This window comes from Cotesia glomerata, linkage group LG4 (assembly GCF_020080835.1).
Source record: "Cotesia glomerata isolate CgM1 linkage group LG4, MPM_Cglom_v2.3, whole genome shotgun sequence".
In the NCBI taxonomy this organism is placed as follows: Eukaryota; Metazoa; Arthropoda; class Insecta; order Hymenoptera; family Braconidae; genus Cotesia; species Cotesia glomerata.
Window position 1 is genome coordinate 18,988,246 of NC_058161.1, and position 20,841 is coordinate 19,009,086.

Here is a 20,841-nt window from a genome sequence, read left to right on the forward strand (position 1 = left end):
TCAAAAAAATTAGTAAATATTATAAAAAATGAAATAATTGATCAATTGTGAAATTAGCTAAGAATTGAACAACAATTATAATTAAAAAAAAGTATTGAGACAAAGGAAAAAGTATTGAAAAGAATTGGTTTTCTAGTCAATCCAATTCTTTTCAATACTTTTTTCTTTGTCTCAATACTTTTTTTTATTCAGGGAATAAATAAACTATTGATGAGAATGATATGAAACTTTTAAAGGGCACTTATTCACCTTTGCAATGACACTAAATTCCTCTAAAAAAACCGATTTTATCATATGACTATCCTGGACACAAAACCCTTGTTAAAAAAAGATTTGAAGATTCACTCCAGGTAACTGTATATCTATATATAACAATTATCTCAATTTTTTTTTGATCTTTTTAAATCTTTTTTTTTAATAAGGAAATTTTTTTTATCCTCTGAATAATATAGTCTATTAAATTATGAAAAAAATTCGACTTAAAAAAATTAAGATATAAATTTTTAGAATTTATTTATTAATAAAACTAAAAAATTACAAATGTTAAATTTGTAACAAATAAATTATAAAAAAAAATTGTCATATAAAAATTAAAAAAAATAAAAAATTTAATTTTTTTATTAAATAAGTAAAAAAAATTCTAAAATTTCTGCTAATTAAACTGTCACAAAATTAAGAACTTTCAAATTTAAGCGCCAAAAAAAATTCTTACCTTGCGCATGCGCAGTCAAAAAATCCTTCTGCGCAGGCGCTAAAAATTCAAGGTCGCCGGAGAAATTACAGCGCGTATGGAATCTAATAAAAAATACAGGAAAACAGCAACAAACTATAGATATACAACTCACACTCAACTTGACTAACACCAACAATCACAAGATAGAAAGCAAGAGCAAGAGCAGCGTTCAGTGGACGGTGCACGGTGGCCAGTACTGGCTTCGTAGAGTAGAGGTAGAGACGATCATTAAAAACATTCATATCACTATTATTATTATTTCTTAATTTATCATTATTATTATTATAATTATTAAAATTATTATTATCCCACAGATATTTCCGTTCCCGTAAAATTTCCACTTCACACGTTCGCACACGGCATTCGGTCGCATGATGGCGCAACATGTAGGTCGTTCACGTAAATCGCCGGCTTTTTTATTAATTATTCTCTTTATTATTAACTCAACAACAATTATTGACTCCTCTGCACTGCCAACAATTAATGGCGACAACACTAAGTCGGTAATTAATTCTGTTAAATTAATAACTAGTGATTATTATCAGGATATAATTGTTAATAATAAAAGTAACAATAATACAATAATTAAAAGTGATAGTTATAGTTCAAGTGTTGGTGCTGATGCTGGTGAGAGTGATCAAGATGCTGGTAAAAAATATTATTTATTAACAACTGGTGTTAATTTAAATAAATTAAAACATATTAAGTGGACTCCTGACAAAACATATTGTGATATTAATATTAATAATAATAATATTAGTGGTAATATTAATAATTATGCTATAAATATTTGGAGTGACAGTGAAGGTACTAGTGCCATTTTTGAGTTTTATAAAATTTTGGAGGTTACTAGGATTTATTTGTGTCAATTAGACACTAATTTTGAAGGAGATGAACTGCTCCAGGGAAAATGGAGACCAGTTGAGGACCTGCTGGTTCATTTGTAAGTATTATACAAGTCAAGTATTGATTGTTATTTTTTTTTTTTGGACCGATAGGGTATTTTGTGGCGGGAACTTTGACGGAATTTTTGATGACATTTAAGTTAGCTTGACAATAATTTTATTTAAGAAAAAAAATAGTAACCTTGCAGTCACTATGTGACTGCAGTAAATTGTGGACTATAATGAAATTTTGAACTACTTTTGTGAAATTGCACTGTATTTTCTTAAATATTGACGATTTTAAAGATATAAGCTCATCAAGATGTTATATTATACTCATCAAGAGCTTTCATTTGAGTACCCACATGCATTTTTGATATATTTTTCATATATACATATATATAATATATATAAATATATAAAATATATGAAAAATTGATGTGGGTACTCAAATAAAAGGTCTCGATGAGTGTAACATCAAGATGAGCTTATATCTTTAAAAATGTCAACAGTTCAAAAGATACAAGATCGTTTCTTAATTCTTAACATTTTTGAAGATATAAGCTCATCCTGATGTTTCACTCGTCAAGAGCTTTCATTTGAATACCCACTTGCATTTTTGATATATATTTTTCATATATACATATATATAATATATATAAATATATAAAATATATGAAAAATTGATGTAAGTACTCAAATAAAAGGTCTCGATGAGTGTAACATCAGGATGAGCTATTATCTTTAAAAATGTCAGTAGTTCACAAAATAAAAGGTCATTTCCTAAATATTGACATTTCTTAAAATATAAGCACATCCTGATGTTATACTCATCAAGAGCTTTCATTTGAATACCCACTTGCATTTTTGATATATTTTTCATATATACATATATGGACACTATTATGCATTAATGTGTTAAGTGCTATGGAAATCCTATGTACTTAACACACTATTGCATAACAGAGTCCATATATAATATATATGAATAAATGAAAAATTAATGTGGGTACTCAAATGGAAGGTCTTGACAAGTGTAGTGTCGGGATGAGCTTATATTTTAAAAAATGTCAGTAATTAAGAAATGACCTTGTATCTTGTGAACTATTGACATTTTTAAAGATATAAGCTCATCCTGATGTTACACTCATCAAGAGCTTTCATTTGAGTAGCCACTTGTATTTTTTATATATTTTTCATATATACATATATATAATATGTATAAATATATGAAAAATTGATGTGGGTACTCAAATGAAAGGTCTCGATGAGTGTAAGATCAGGATGAGCTTATATCTTCAAAAATGTCAATAGTTCACAAGATAGAAGGTCATTTTTTAAGATATAAGCTCATCCTGATGTTACATTCATTAAGACCTTTCATTTGAATACCCACATGCATTTTTGATATATTTTTCATGTACACATATATGTAATATGTATAAATATATGAAAAGTTGATGTGGGTACTCAAATGAAAGCTTTTAATGAGCGTAACATCGGGATGAGCTTATATCTTTAAAAATGTCAATAGTTCACAAGATACAAGGTCATTTCTTAATTATTTACATTTTTTAAGATATAAACTCATCCTGATGTTCCACTCATTAAGAGCTTTCATTTGAATACCTACATGCATTTTTGATATATTTTTCATATATACATATATATATCATACATATAAATATATGAAAAATTGATGTGGATACTCAAATGAAAGGTCTTGATAAGTGTAACATCGGGATGAGCTTATATCTTTAAAAATATCCATATTTCACGAGATACAAGGTCATTTTTTAATTATGTATCTAGTGATAGAGCATTTTTAAATGCAGCCAAATACTTATCATCATATATTGACTACTGGTGAAAATGATATTAAATTTTAATAATTTTTGTAACAAATAAATTATGGCAAAAAAAAATTTTTTTTTTAAATTGACATGTAGAAATTCTAAAAAATAAAAACTGTAATTTTATATATATATATATATATATATATATATATATATATATATATATATATATATATAATTTTTTGAAACAAATTGGTTAAAGAAAATTAAAAAATTGTAAAGTCACAGCTAAATTTAATGTCATTAATATATTTGTTACAAAAATTTTTAAAATAATCAAATTGCTAAATTAATTTTCATGAATTTTTTTTTTTCAAAACGGGGAGATTTTTTATTTTTAAATTGAACATTTAGTAATTTTTAGTTTTTTTTTAATAAATTAGAGTTAGAAAAAACTTACTCAAACAATTTTATGAAAATTAAATTAGATATTTAATAATTAACATAATTTTTGTAACAATTAAATTATAGTAAAAAAATTGACGCAGAAATTTTAAAAAATTAATAATGCAGCTTTTTAAAAATAATAAAATTAAAAAATTGTCAAGTGAATGATAACTTTAATGTCATTGAAAAATTCCATCTTTAGAACCTCTAAAAAATTATAAATGAGATTTTTTATGCGATACTAAAATTAAAAGACATTTATCAATTTTTCGGATTTTTATAACCTTGAAATTTTTCTGAAAAAATTCCAAATTTAGAAATTTAAAAAATTTATTTGTGCAAATTTTTTAAGTGTTTTTTTTTTTAATAATTAATTTTATCTAATTTTTGGTTTTATTTTATTTTACAAAGAATTTTTTTAAGTAAATAATTACAAAAAAAATTTTTATGAATAAAAGATTTTTTTTTTTTAGTATTTATTAAGCAAAATCTAAAATTGTTAGACGTCTGCTAATTTATTATAATCTTAATTCACAAATCTTGGAGATGTTTTACGACATTAGATGTGTAATTGAAGAAATGATCTTGATTATATACACCGGAAAAGTTAAATTTAAGTGATACTGAAAATAGCAGACATCCGTTAATTTTTCTGTTTTGACTCATCAAGTTAAATATCATCAAATTAAATTAGTTGAATTTAACAAAATTAAAGATAAAAATTGAGTTTAAAAATTCTTAAAAAAATTTTTTTTTTTATTAATTTATTAATTTTTATTAAAAAAAAAAAAATCATTAATTCTTATTGAAAAAAAATTTATTATTAATTACATTCAAATTTATTTTTTTCAAGTTATTATCTTAACTCAAAAAAAAAAACCCCAAAATATTTTAATTAAAACTTTTTTCAAAATAAAATTATCAAAATAATATAAATTTCACTAAAAAAAAAAAATTGTATTTAAATATCATAAATTATTTTTTAAATTAAAAAAAAATGAAATTTTAAATTATTTAAATTTAAAAAAACAAATATAATATTAAAAAAATATAATATTGAAAAAAATGCAATCTTAAAAAAAACACATCATATAAAAAAAAAATATCATTTAAAAGAAAATTTATTAATTTATTATTAATTACATTAAAATTTATTTGTCTCAAATTATTGTCTTAACTCATAAAAAAACCCCTGAAATATGTTAATTAAAAATTTTTTAAAAATAAAATTATCAAAATAAAATAAATTTCATTAAAGAAAAAAAAATTGTATTTAAATATCATAAATTATTTTTTAAACTTAAAAAAAAAAAATAAAATTTCAAATTATTTAAAATTAAAAAAAAAATGCAATGTTAAAAAAAGAAAATAACATTAAATAAAAAATATAATATTAAACAAAAAAATATAATATTAAAAGAAAAATGTAACATTAAAAAAAAAATGTAATTTAAAAAAATAAAATATATTGAAAAAAAATTTTTTAATTTACATAAATGAAAAAAAAACTAAAATTTGAAAATATTAGAATTGTTTATCAATATATATTATTATTATTTATTTATTATTATAATGAATGTAAGCTTGAGAAGTCACGACAAAGTAATATTTTCAGATAGTTATTAATTTATTAAGTAAAAATGTTGGCGTTGGTATCGGGAATAGCCGGTGAGATGTAGGCCACGATATCTATTTTTACTTACTCAAGACTTAACTTATTCATGTTTGGACCATACTAACTAACTTACCTAAATTATTTATTTACGTACATAAATTAAATATATATATCTACATTTGTATAAAGGACTTAAGTCTTTATTTACATTTCAAAAAATATTCTCTTGTGATCAAAAACGTAAACAGTTTTAATTATAAACCGATCGCACTCTTGTAATTACGCATTTGTTATTTTTATTTTTCAACAATTTATTTCATAAATTGTACTGTAGTATTTCTTTTTTCACAGTACTCAGTTATCAAATTAACATATGACTCATTGTATCTGGTCGGCGACCTCATGTCCAGTATCGTTAACTATACTTCACTGTAATTAATAACAAAAATTTTAATCACATGTAATTAAGTGACACATTTTTTTTTTGGACTGATTAATTTTGTTCTAGCTTCTTAAAACATTTTTTTAAGATTTTCTAATTTTATATTTTTATTTTCGAGGTCTAATAATGATAATGGGCGTAAATTGATAATTATAGAGTGTATAGATTACAATTTTTTTTTATATAATATTTTATATTGTAATATAAATTTATATATTTTTATAAAAAATTATATAATTAATAAAAATTGTATAAATTTATAAAATTTATAAATAAATTTAAATATTGCTAAAATTTATGTAAACTTTTTTATGTTTGATTTATAAACAATGATAGATAATTTTATAAAATTTTATTATCTTAAAAATTGATAAATAAATTCACGTAATTTTTTATTAAAATTTTACATAATCATATAAAATCATACAGAATTAATTGATGTAAAAAAAAAATTATTTATTATATATCTTATTTCTCAAAAAATTATTTTTGACACTAAAATATTTTTTAATTTTATTTCAAACTTTAAAATTAAAATACTATGTTAAATTTTATATTTTTGATTGAAGAAAAATATGAAAAAATAAAAATACTTTTGAGAAGAATATTATAAAAAATTTTGTATAAAAATATGTAACGCTACTTGTTGACAATATATTTAACTATATACTGAGTGGAGGGGGCTATGGACGATGAGCGTGTTGGCGCAACGAGCAAAGTGTGTGCGCTGACACACAAGTCCCAAAAACTATAAATAAATAAAATTTTGCTTTATTAAATAATGACTACACAGTAAAAAATTTTTCGTCATTGTGTAAAGTGTAAAAATGTTTGTGTAGAATTTAACATTTTAGTATGTTGATTTAACACAAATTGTGTAAAAAAAGTCATCAACACAAATTTTTGTGTTCAATTTGACGAAAAATTTTTTACTGTATATTGTTAAATTGCACTAAACTTTCTTAACTATTGACGTTTTTAAAGATATAAGTTCATCCCGATGTTATACTCAAGAGCTATCAAGAGCTTTCATTTGAGTACCCACATGCATTTTCATATATACATTAGGGTGGCGCAAAAAAACCGACTATTTTTTTTTTTTAAGTCTCGAGTGAAAAAATGTTAGTTTTTGATGTTTTAAGAGCTCTCTCCAAAGGACAGCTTAAAAAAAAATTTTTAAGATGTCGCTCCAAATTTTTTTTAAATTCAAAAATCGTCAAAAATCGAATTTTTTTTTTTTTTTTATTTTTTTTCTCGTCACGGTATAATTTTATAGACTAAAAAAAAATAAGTTTCTGAAAATTTCAGTTCAAAATTTGAATTTTGAAAGGTCGCTCATAATTTTTTTCAATTTATTAGTGCATTAGTTTAGATTTTTTCGAGCGACCTTTTACTATTCAAATTAAAATTGCATGCATTTTTTTTTTTTTATTTAGTACAATAATCAATAAAAATACATCACGAGATGAACTAATAATCAAGCACAACATAGAAAATATAATTTTTTTTTTAATTTAATAATTTTATTTAATCAACCGCCAGGCGTGGGTTCGAATCCCAAGCTGGTCTTAGAAACCAGCTTGGTTGAGTTTTGACCTTGCCGCGTAGGTTAAGATTTTTTGAAACCAAAAAGACCCCAACGTACCATTCTCAACTCTTAAAGTCGGCGATATGACTAATTAAAGAAAAAAAAAAAAATTATGAGCGACCTTTCAAAATTTAAATTTTGAACTGAAACTTTCAGAAACATTTTTTTTTTGGTCTATAAAATTATACCGTAACGAGAAAAAAAATTAAAAAAAAAAAATTCGATTTTTGACGATTTTAAAAATTTTAAAAAATTTGGAGTGACCTCTTAAAAATTTTTTTTTGAGCTGTCCTTTGGTGAGGGCTCTTAAAACATCAAAAACTAACATTTTTTCACTCGAGACTTAAAAAAAAAAAATAGTCGGTTTTTTTGCGCCACCCTAATATACATATATATGATATATATAAATATATGAAGAATTGATGTGGGTACTCAAATGAAAGGTCTCGATGAATGTAATGTCGGGGTGAGCTTATATCTTTAAAAATGTCAATAGTTCACAAGATACAAGGTCATTTCTTAACTATTGATATTTTTAAAACTATAAGCTCATCCCGATGTTATCCTCATCAAGACCTTTCATTTGAGTACCCACATCAATTTTTCTTATGTTTATATATATTATATATATATGTATATATGAAAAATATATGAAAATGCATATGGGTATTCAAATGAAAGGTCTTGATGAGTGTAACATCGGGATGAACTTATATTTTTAAAAATATCAATAGTTCACTAGATACTCGGTCATTTCTTAATTATGTATCTAGAGATAGAGCAATTTCGAATGCAGCCTAAATACTTATCATCATAAATTGACTATTAGTGAAAATGATATGAAACCTTGAAAAGGTACAACTCCAGGTCATTTCATCAAATAAATACACGGGCCGGAAAATTTTGCTTATTCTCTTAATAATATAGATAGATATACAGTTTTTAATTTTTTTATTTTATTAATTGCAATTAAACGACACTAAGTTACACATCCATTTTCAATAGGAAGCCTGCAATTCCTTCAAAGAATTAAAATAAAAAAATTTGACTCAATTAATGGATTTTTTTAACCAGCTACAGTGTTTACAAGTTTGATACTTGAACAGGAAAATTTTTTAAACTATTTTGATGTTTTTTTCCATTTCTACTGCACTAAATACATTTTAAAAAAATATGCAATTAATCTTCATTAAATAATCTTGATAATAGTATGCAAAATATTTTGATTCTATGAACTAACAAGGGTTTAATAATAAAAAAAATAGATAAGCATTCTCTGCAAAATAATTTATTCTAATTAATCAGTACTAAAAATAAAAATAAAAAATTAATAAAATTCTTAAGAAAGAATTTTTACAATTAAATTGACACACTTATCATATTTATAAATTTAATAACTCCAATTAAAAAATATAACATAAATAAATAAATTAATGACCTTAATTAATTAAAACTTAAAGCCTACTTATAAAAATCAATAGCTCAAAGCATTTCATCTGCATTATAAAGTAATAAAGGAATAAAAATAAAGATAAAAAGTACTATTACAAATTCTTTTTCCTTTTATAAAATCTCCGTAGTGACCTTGACCTACTGCGTACAAATAAAGAGCTTAATCCGTTAATAAATTACAGTAAATTTTATTTTTATCTTAATCAAAGCTTACTAAATTTTTTTATAAATTAATTTCTTTATTTTTTTATTTTAGACCAAGAAGAAAACGTGATCTTCCGAGTGTGGGACAACCCTTAATACCAGCGAACGGTGATGCGGAAAAATTGCACATTTATGGCCTGAGATTGGAAGGTGAACAAGAAGAGCAAGAGTTTGCTAACGGTGTGCCGAAAGTTGTCGGCGAAACTTTAGTTACGATACGTATTTTCGGTTCTGGGATTACTACTGATACTGTTATCAGTTTTACTGATATACCACAAAATCGGGGTGAGATTTGCGACAAGATTAAGTCACAAGAATTTATTGTAAGTTTGATAATCGATATCTCTTAAACGCATCTCACGCTTTATTTATTTTTTTTTTTTTTTTTTTTTAAGCTAATTTTAATTAAATTTAAAAATAAAAATCAATTTTTAGTCTATAAAATTTTTTTTAATTAATATATAATAATAATTAATTATTTTTTATATTTTTAAGGTGGAAAAAGTCGAAAATTTCACGGCAATTATATCAGGAATGCTTCCTTTGGGTTCACCATTTTACATTTGCGCCAAAAGTATGTCCTCTGGTAGTGTTAATTTATTCTATCATCAAGGAACAGAAGTTTATAAACAAGTGAGTTAATTTAAATATAAATTTCTGAGATGAATATTGAAAAAAAATAATCTAAAAAAATAAGATTTATAAAATATGTTATTTGACGATAAAAATCAAAAATTAATTTATTTAAAGGGTTAAAATTAATTAATACAAAGGTTGATTCTCTGTAAGGACGTCTTAAATCTGTACAAAATTGTCCGACCAAATTATTTTTGATTTTATTAGAAAAAAAATTAACAAAGGCTACAAAATTATCAGCTTAATCATAATAAATAAACAGCCGATTTAATTTTTGCTTTTTCGACATTTGTGTATCTTTTGCCATATAACATCACAGGGGACTGTTTTTTTTTTTATCAAATTGAGAAAAATCAAGCAAACTATTTTAATGCATTCAACTTTTCAAGTTTTCAATGAATGTTTACATTAATTAGAATAATATTAAGACTTATAGATCCAATTTTATAAATAAATTATAAATAAAAATAGTTGCCAGGAGACTGAGTTTTGAAGTGGCCCAGACACATATTTCAAGCACAAACGGTGCTTTGACACTAAATAAAATGCCAATAAAGCGCTAACAGCCCTATGGTAATTAACTCAAGGCTAGTTAGATCCTTATAAACCTTACAAAAGGTAAAATAACACGCTGGATTTTTTTTTTTTGGCTTTGAACTTCTGGCAGGGGACTGTTCTTAAAATGCCTGGGACAAACTTTGGTTTAATGAATTTAATGAAACAAATTAATTTTCGGTACTTTTTATTGAAGAAGATTGTTAGTTAACTAATTAAGTTTATAAACATTATGGACCAAATTATATATTATTGACGAATAACTTAATATTTGATCTTAAAGTTTTAATTTTGGGAATGGGACAGCCCATGGGACTGTTATTTCGGTGGTTTACGAATTTATACCAAAAAAATCAAAATTTATTTCATTTTAGTTTTTAATGCTCCAAATAGAAATGTTTTTTTACTTTCGTAATAAATTTTTTTTTAGTAACAAAATAACAATTTTTCTAATAAAAAAATGCCCAGGACAGCAAAAAACATCCTTACAGAGAATCACCCATAAATTTATGCAACCGATATGCAAAATTCAAAAAAGCAGTTACCTATTTATTAAGAAAAAAAAAAAATCTAATTATAAGACAATCTAAACAAATTAAAGGATCAAAATAATTTAATAAACTTTTAGTTAAAATTGATAAAATTTATCAATTTTATATTCTTTTTATTTATGAAAATTATGTATTAAAATTTTTTTAAAATCATTCTTAATTATTTTTATTTATAAATTGTAATCAAGAGACACGCTAGATTTCTGAGATGAATATTTTTTAAAAAATCTACCTAAAAAATAGGATTTGTAATATATGAAAGTTATTTTACGATAAAATCCAAAAATTAATTTATTTATTTTCCGAACTACGAAATAAATTGAATAAAATATCAAAAGTCGAAGAATAATAGCTTAAATAGAAGATAATTATGGGAACTTTGATATAAATTTAATAAATTTAAGCTCTTTTACGGCTGATAAATTTTTTAAAGAAAAACGCCCGAAATCCATTAATTGAAAATTTTTTTCAAATTTTTAAAATCACGGAATTAATTTAAAAAATCATCAAAATTAGACAAATAGTAGCTTAAATTGAAAGCAATTATGTGAACTTTAAGATAAATTTAACAGATTCAATCTATCTTTAATGTCTGGAAAATAATTTCCATAAAATTGACGAAATAAAAAATTTTTTGAAAATGAAAAAAATTTTCACACCTACAACTCGTAAACCAACCGGCCAACTTAGCTCATCTTCAAACTTGATCTTGGTATTGATTCATAAAATGACTCCACAAAATTTCATAAAGATCGGTTAATAACCGTGGACGCAATCTTGCTTACATGCCGCGTTATATCACACTGATATGCATAAACTTTTGAGCCAACGCTATTTTTCGGCGAAACTCTAAGAAATAAAATATATTATGACAAAATTTTATTAAAATTGTGACATAAGACCAGCTAAAATAGCTACACCAAAAAAAAGGTTGAGTTGAGCCAAGAAAATATTTTTCTTCCTAATTATTTTCGTGACCGAAAAAAAAATTTTTTTTTGACACAAAAAATTTCACTTATTCCAACAAAATTAATTCTCGCTTTAAGAAATACGTATCTTGATCCAAGAAAATTTATTTAAGTCAAGAAAATCTTGTTGTTTTGAAAAAATTCAGCCTCATGCTCCAAAAAATTTAGTTCTTGATAGAAGTTTATTTTCTTGTCTTGAGAAAATTTCTCTCTTGCTCCAAAAAATTAAATATAAAGATAGAAGTAAATTTTCATTAATATTTTTATTGATTAACATGTCAAATGGCAAGATCAAATAATATTTTATCATTTTTTTTCATTCAATACGTATAATTGCACGGTAAAATAATATAAAATGGGTATCAAATATTCTCGAGAAAAATTTTCTCAAGGTGAGAAAATTTTTTTCTCAGCTGAAGTAGGTGGCGCTGCTTCCCTAAAGTATCTAAAAATCTTGATCAAATATAAAAATTTATTGTATCAAGTATTTATGATAGAATTAAGAAAAAATGACTGACATCAAGAATAGAATTTAAAGAAAAATTTTAACTTCGGCCAACACAACTTCGGTCTTCCTTCAGACATTCGACAAATTTTCTTGAGCCAACAATTTTGTTCTCCAGTCAAGAAATTTTTCTTTCTGTGTAGATTTCTAAAAAAATTTTATTTTACTTTCAGATAATCTCGTACCAAAAAACTTTACCGCTGTGGCTTCAAATTATAGTGATATTAACTTGTTTATCATTCTCGGCATTGTTCTCCGGTCTTAATCTTGGGTTAATGTCTATGGACCGGACTGAATTGAAAATTTTATGCAACACTGGGACTGAAAAAGAACGAGAGTACGCACGTACCATCCAGCCGGTGCGAAATTATGGAAATTATCTTCTCTGTTCCATTTTATTTTCGAATGTACTTGTCAATTCTATTTTTACGATCCTTCTGGATGATTTAACCTCCGGCACAGTCACTGTTATCGGCGCTACATTGGCAATTGTTATTTTTGGAGAGATCTCACCGCAAGTATGATTTATTTTTTCTTTTTTTTTTTTTTAATATTAAATTTATTTTAATTTAAATTACGCAATATTTATGAGTCAAAAAATTTTTAAGTTTGCTTAAAAATATATTTATTGTTCAAAAATTTTAATTTAAAAAATTAAAATTTAAAAAATTTTAATTAAGATTTAATGATATTTATTTATTTATGTATGTTTTTTAGGCATTTTGTAGTCGACACGGCCTATGTGTTGGTGCGAAAACAATCTTAATAACAAAGATAACAATGGTTATAACATATCCGCTGAGTTATCCGATAAGTAAATTTTTGGACTACATGCTGGGAGAAGAAATAGGAAATGTTTACAATCGCGAGCGGCTCAAAGAACTTGTTAAAGTAAGTTCTATTCTTTACAATTTGTTATTCTTATATAAATTAAGAATAATTTTTAAATAATAAATTAAATATAATTAAGAAATGACCTTGTATCTTGTGAACCATTGACATTTTTAAAGATATAAGCTCACCCCGACATTACACTCATCGAGACCTTTCATTTGAGTACCCACATCAATTTTTCATATATTTTATATATTTACATATATTATATATATGTATATATGAAAAATATATCAAAAATGCATGTGGGTACTCAAATGAAAGGTCTTGACGAGTGTTACATCAGGACGAGCTTTATATCTTGAAAAATGTCAATATTTAAGAAATGATCTTCTGTCTCGTGAACTATTGACATTTTCAAAGATAGAAGCCCATCCTGATGTTATACTCATTGAATCCTTTCATTTGAGTACCCACATCAATTTTTCATATATTTTATATATTTATATATATTACATATATGTATATATGAAAAATATATCAAAAATGCATCTGGGTACTCAAATGACAGCTCTTGATGAGTGTAACATCAAGATGAGCTTATATCTTAAAAAATGTAAATAATTAAGAAATAACCTTCTATTTCGTGAACTATTGACATTTTTAAAGATACTAACTCACCTCGACATTACAATTATCGAGACCTTTCATTTAAGTACCCACATCAATTTTTCATATATTTATATATATCATATATATGTATATATGAAAAATATATCAAAAATGCATTTGGGTACTCAAATGAAAGCTCTTGATGAGTGTAACATCAAGATGAGCTTATATCCTGAAAAATGTCAATAGTTAAAAAAATACAGTGCAATTTAACAAAAGTTATTATTTAATATAGAAAATTTTATTTATTTATAGTTCATAAATACGGCAGTCACGTAGTGACTGCAAGGTTGCTAGTTTTCAAATAATAAATTAAAAATAATTTTTAATGTACATAAACAGAAAAAATAAATCGTAAAATTTAGTCAGATTCTGGTTAATTTTTAATGTTTTAAATTGTACGTCGGACTCCAAGGTGGAATTTTATTAAATATAATGTAAAAAAGTATAAAATCTATCATTTATAATTAAATATTGAAAAATAGTTATTTGTAGCCTACTATATTTAATAACGGCTCTCACTCTTTAAAGTTCATCCTTTCAAACAGTAAAAATTCCCATTTTAATTAATATGTATTTTATAAAATCATATCGAGTGACTTGTGATAAATAATATTTTAAATAACAACTCTAACTACTTTAATTTTACTGTTTCAAATAGTTAGAATGGCTACTTAGATATGTATAGTTGAACTTTTGAAGTGAGAAGGGAGAGAAAGTTACGATCACCCGTTAAATCTAACAAAGTCAAACAGTAAAAATTTGACAGTTTAAATATATTTTTTACCAGTCAAAGCAAATCAATAATTATAGATTTTTTTTTATCGTTGCGTTTAAAATTTACTATTTTACCTTGCAAATGTTGACGTTGGTTACATTTAAATCTAAAAGTTTTCCCATAGTAGTTTTAGTAACTATTTTAAATATTTTTTCCATATCACACGATAATCTTTTACTTGCAAAATGATAGAAATTAAAGTTGTAATTGTTAATTATTATGCTTAAACTTTTTGGACATTTACATAGCTGTTATTACTGTTTTAAATCCTATTTTTGTTCTATATAATTATTGAATTGTAGTATTCGAATAATAAATATCACAAATTAACTACTAAAATCACAATTTTACTGTTTGAAATAATATTTACTATCAATTGATCACTATTTATTATAAATCTAGTATTATTTTTTTCCTTATACAATACTTAGAAAAAAATAAATTACAAATTAGAAAGCAATCAATTTTATATTTAAGATAATATTTATAGAACCCATTATCCGACTATATAAAAACTAAATGCAGACTTTAAATTTATTAAGAATTATCAAAAGAATTTATTAGAAATATTATTATTATTATTATTATTATTATTTTATTATTATTTTATTATGTCATAAAAAATATTTAAAATTATTTACTTTATCCATTACACTTCATTGGATGTTTTTATCGGATTAAATAACGTAAATGAATCTACCAGTAGCTAAAATAATAATAATAATAATAATAATAATTACTAAGTCAAATTAAATATGACACGCAACTAAAATGCGTGTTACTTTTATTTCGACGAAAGATCACGATTAAATTTGAAATTTAATTCTTTTAACTTGGAATTAATTTTTTTTTTTTACTTGTCATGCAAAGTCATCCGGAGAAAATAAATCAATAAATAATTTTATTTGTTTTTTTTTAATAAATAATCTAATTTATAGAAATTTTCGTTAGAATATGTAGTAGTCTATTTCTTTAGTTTAATAATTTATTCAACTTATAACTATACTCTTTACAATATTCGAATGAAGTTAATAAAGTTTCATAATAATTAATCAATCCTGTAGAATATAGTTATCAGTAAAACGATACAATAGATTAAGTTTGTGTATAAGTATTAATGTCAAGATGGTACTCCACGGTTACAATAATACGATACGTTAAGTAAAGGAAAATATGATAAGTGTAGTAACCCGTAGATGTGTGTATCTCAGAGGCTGAGGAAAATCTGCCTCGTGCCCCTTGACTCTTGAGGGTGTTAGCCTTTGCTAACACTTAGCGTTGTTCTTGGGGTCCCGTGACGTCATGAGCCCCTTGAATGCCGGGGAAGAGATTTTATGGCCCAAAGAGTACGGTGGTTGACGCAAAATTTTTGAGAGTGGAAAAGTACTCCCACAAATATTTTTTAACAAATTTTTTTTTTTTTTATTTGTCTATTTATATACTAATTATTATTATGTTTTTCCAGGTAACAACTGGTTACAATGATTTAGAAAAAGATGAAGTGAACATAATAGCCGGTGCCTTGGAATTGAGGAAAAAAACAGTCGCTGATGTGATGACACGTATTGAAGATGTCTATATGCTTGATTATAATGCGATCCTTGATTTTGAAACTGTTTCTGAAATTATGAAATCAGGTTATTATTATCATATTATTAAGAGAATAAGAAAAATTTTGTCTTTGGGATAGTCATATGATAAAATCGGTTATTTTTTAGTGATATTTAGTGTCATTGCAAAGGAATTTGTGCCTTTTAAGGGTTTCATATCATTCTCACTGGTAGTCAATTTATTATGATAAATATTAAGGCTGCATTTGAAAATACTTAATTATGTATCTCTAGATATACAATTAAGAAATGACCTTGTATCTTGTAAACTATTGACATTTTTAAACATATAAGCTCATCCCGATGTTACACTCATCGAGACCTTTCATTTGATTACCCACATCAATTTTTCATATATTTTGTATATTTATATATATTACATATATGTATGTATGAAAAATATATAAAAATTGCATGTGGGTATTCAAATGAAAGCTCTTGATGAGTGTAATATCAAGAAGAGCTTATATCTTAAAAAATGTCAATAATTAAGAACTGACATTGCTATCTTGTCAACTACTGACATTTTTAAAAATATAAGCTCATCTTTATGTTACACTCATCGAGACCTTTTATTTGAGTACCCACATCAATTTTTCATATATTTTATATATTTATATATATAACATATATGTAAATGTGAAAAATATGTCAAAAATGCATGTGGGTACTCAAATGAAAGGTCTCGATGAGTGTAACATCGAAATGAGTTTACATCTTAAAAATTGTCTTTAATATAATTAAGAAATTACATTGTATCTTGTCAACTAAAGATATTTTTAAATTAATAAGCTCACCCCGACATTACACTCATTGAGAACTTTCATTTGAGTACCCACATCAATTTTTCATATATTTTATATATTTATATATATTACATATATGTATATATGAAAAATATATCAAAAATGCATGTGGGTACTTAAATGAAAGCTCTTGATGAGTGTAACATCGGGATGCGCTTATATCTTTAAAATATATATTATATATATGTATATATGAAAAATATATCAAAAATGCATGTGGGTACTCAAATGAACGCTTTTAATGAGCGTAACATCGGGATGAGCTTATATTTTTAAAATCGTCAATATTTAAGAAAGTACAGTGCAATTTATTAAAAGTCATTATTTAATAAAGCAAAATTTTATTTTTTTTAAACAAAATGTTTGAAAAAAAAAATTATGTCTATAGTTTTAAAAATTAAAAAAAATTAAATCTTATTTTATCTCAAAGATATTTCATTAGTATAGCAATCAATAATCGTGTAATAAATTGATAAATTTTTTTATTATTATTAAATATGTTATCTAATTAGTTCTTGTGATTCCGGAAAATAATCACGGGCATTTATCTTCACGGACAATTATACTAATAATAATTTATTAAAAAACTCATTATTTATTTTTATATTTTTTTTTACAGGATTTTCAAGGATTCCCGTGTATGAAGGAACAAGAAATAATATTGTTACAATGTTATACATTAAAGATTTGGCATTTGTTGATCCTGATGATAATACTCCACTGAAGACACTTTGTCAATTTTATCAGAACCCTTGTAATTTTGTATTCGAAGATGTTACGCTTGATATTATGTTTAAGCAATTTAAAGAAGGTAATTTTTTTTTCTATTTAATCCTTAAAAAAAAATATTTTTTTTTTAACTAAAAAAAAAAACTAATTTTCCGAGTGAATTTTAAATTAATTAAATAATATTCGAGTTATTGACTAATGATAAAACAAATATTTTAGGTCACAAAGGTCACATGGCATTCGTACAAAGAGTAAACAACGAAGGCGAGGGTGATCCTTTTTACGAAGTAATAGGCTTAATTACGTTAGAAGATGTTATCGAAGAATTAATCCAAGCCGAAATAATGGACGAGACTGATGTTTTTAGTGAGTCTATTTATAATATTTTTTATTCTAAAATTACATAAATTTTTAATGACATTAAAAATAGCAGTCATTTGATTATTTTTTAGTTTTTTTTTTCTTTTTTTAACAAATAAATTTGTTCCAAAAAATTATTTTAAAAAAATTGAATTTTCTTATTTTTCAAAATTTCTACATATTATTTTTTTATCCTGAAATTTATTAAATAAAAAAATTCTAAAAATTATTAAATATCTGCTAACTTAATTTTTATAAATTTCTAAAATAAAAAAAAATTTTAATTTTTTACAGCTGATAATAGAAGTAAACGCAAGAGATTAAATAATCGTCCGAAATTACCGGACTTTACAGTATTTGCAGAGAAAAAAGAAAGTCAACGAATACATATTTCACCTCAATTAACATTAGCAATGTTCCAATATTTATCTACCAGTAAGTGTTTAAAATAATTATTTATTTTATTCATTTAAAATATTTAATATTTTATTGAAAAAAAAAAAAAATTTTTTTTCTAGCTGTTGCTCCATTTAAACCAGACACAATATCAGAAACAATTCTACGGCGTTTATTAAAACAAGATATAATTCATCACATAAAAGTAAAGTCCCGTGAAAAAGCGCGAAATGATCCCGCGGCGTTAATTTATCAGCAGGGAAAATCTGTTGATTATTTTGTATTAATATTAGAAGGAAGAGTAGAAGTAACTGTTGGTAAGGAGAATCTGACATTTGAAAGCGGTCCATTTACTTACTTTGGGTGTCAAGCACTCGGTACCAATATTGGAGTTGGTAAGAATTTTTTTTATTTTTTATTAAGGCAAAAACTCAACAATTTTTTTTTTTTTTTTCTTAAATTTTCTGTGAAAATTTTTTAGTATAAAATTTTTTGAGGGTCATTCAAGAATTTTTAAAACTTAAAAATAAAAATTAATTAACTTAAAAATATTAAAAATTAATTTTACATTAAAAATTTTAATAAATCAAATAAATTTAATTAAAAAAAAAAATTTTTGTTAAAAATAATTTCAATTATTGAAACTTAATTTTTTCAGTTGAATCGCCAACAACAAATGTAAATCCACAGGCTTTAGGAAGTATACAGTCTATTAATTTAGATGCGATACTTCGGCATACATTTGTACCTGATTATTCAGTACGTGCTGTTACTGAAGTATTTTATCTAAAAGTAAAAAGGTCTTTATACTTAGCTGCTAAGAGAGCTACATTATTAGAAAGAAGTCAGAAAGACCCGTCGCCAAGTAACGATCAATTTGACGACGAAGTTGAGAAGGTATGTCTCTATCACAACCATATTACACTTTTCCAATAATATGAGTAGACGTACATCGAGAAAACACTTTAATTAATCCATCTTATAGTTTATAAAAATAATTTTATGTTGCTACTTTGAAAAAAAAACGTTTCGAAAAAAATTTTACGTGGACGTCCGGATGTCTGTACGCTGATTTTGTATGTAAACATGATAACTCCCGAAAAAATAGATGTATCGAAGCCGGGCTTTTTTTATTAGTTCCAGAATTCGATTAACTGCTGCCGTATTTAATATCAGTAGCCTAGTTTACGTAGTTTTTTTTTTAAACGAATTTTTATTAAAATTCAGAGTGATACACACGTACAAAAAATAACTTCTTATTTCTTTCACATGAAAACTATGACGCCACTTAATCAAGTTAAAATGAGATCAACCAATGATATTACTAGATTTTTTTAGGCACGCGCATATGACAAGAAAATTAGGCGCCAATAATTCAAAAAATATTATATAATACTCTGTAAGAAATTATTTTTTTTCTTTTAAAAATTTTTTCTCAAAAAATAAAAGGCGTGAATTTTTGAATTTACAAAATTTTATTTTTAAATCTAATATTAATTAAAAAATTAATAATTTTTCAGCTGCTGCATTCGTTAGACGAAGATGACCGTAGTATGCAGTCATCTCCAATTTTAAGTCGCAAAGACGACGACATGAAATCAACGGAACAGAACTCTCCAATTCGCAACGCTACTGCTCCTACATCTCCAACTCCAGTCAGCGCCTCTCCCGTTACGAATTCAAAATTCTTACCTCAAAGTAAAACCAGCGAACCTAACGGGCAGCTTCGGAACTCACCAAACAAAATTGAGGAACCAGTGCAGCCCTCTACGAATAATTCAGAGAGTCACAGTAAATTAAATTTAGACGCTGAAATTGCCTCACGTTTGTTAAGTAAAAAAACCAACGAAGATAATAATGACGAACTTACTAATTTGTTATCTACTCAAGATCGTTCTTAACAGTTACGAAATGGCCATCCGAATATTACTGTCGTGGTGGCTTCTCCAATCAACGAATCCAATAGTGAAAGATGAAAAAAAAATTTATTATTTTTTTTTATTAACAAAAATATATTTATATATATATTTGCGCATGCGCAAAAAGTTGTTCCAAGTCTCTGCGCATGCACATGATCACGGAACAGTTTTTGCGCATGCGCAAAACTGGTTCCAAGTCTCTGAGCATGTACATAATCATGGAACTGTTTTTGCACATGCGCAAAACTGGTTCCAAGTCTCTGAGCATGTACATAATCATGGAATTGTTTTTGCGCATGCGCAAAAATTGTTCCAAGTTTATGTGCATTCGCATGATCATGAAACTGTTTTTGCGCATGCG

General features: G+C 24.8%; 1 protein-coding gene across 1 annotated transcript; it reads left to right on the forward strand.

Moving 5' to 3' along the window:
• The first annotated feature begins 849 nt into the window (after positions 1-849).
• LOC123262772 (unextended protein) lies at positions 850-20,841 on the forward strand. The gene is made up of 13 exons (XM_044725185.1): positions 850-948; positions 1,048-1,676; positions 9,214-9,484; positions 9,657-9,794; positions 12,550-12,894; positions 13,094-13,267; positions 16,126-16,297; positions 17,696-17,887; positions 18,025-18,171; positions 18,460-18,600; positions 18,684-18,956; positions 19,220-19,458; positions 20,082-20,841. The coding sequence occupies exons 2-13, from the start codon at positions 1,105-1,107 to the stop codon at positions 20,460-20,462; spliced, it is 3,045 nt and encodes a 1,014-aa protein (XP_044581120.1). The 5' UTR covers positions 850-948; positions 1,048-1,104; the 3' UTR covers positions 20,463-20,841.

What these genes read in the sequence shown, in the direction of transcription:
- LOC123262772 (XM_044725185.1), top strand. Translation starts at nt 1,105, where the DNA reads ATGATGGCGCAACATGTAGGTCGTTCACGTAAATCGCCGGCTTTTTTA. An exon ending in GAGGACCTGCTGGTTCATTT is followed by an intron (nt 1,677 to 9,213) that starts GTAAGTATTATA and finishes TTTTTATTTTAG; the next exon opens with ACCAAGAAGAAAACGTGATC. An exon ending in GGACGAGACTGATGTTTTTA is followed by an intron (nt 18,172 to 18,459) that starts GTGAGTCTATTT and finishes AATTTTTTACAG; the next exon opens with CTGATAATAGAAGTAAACGC.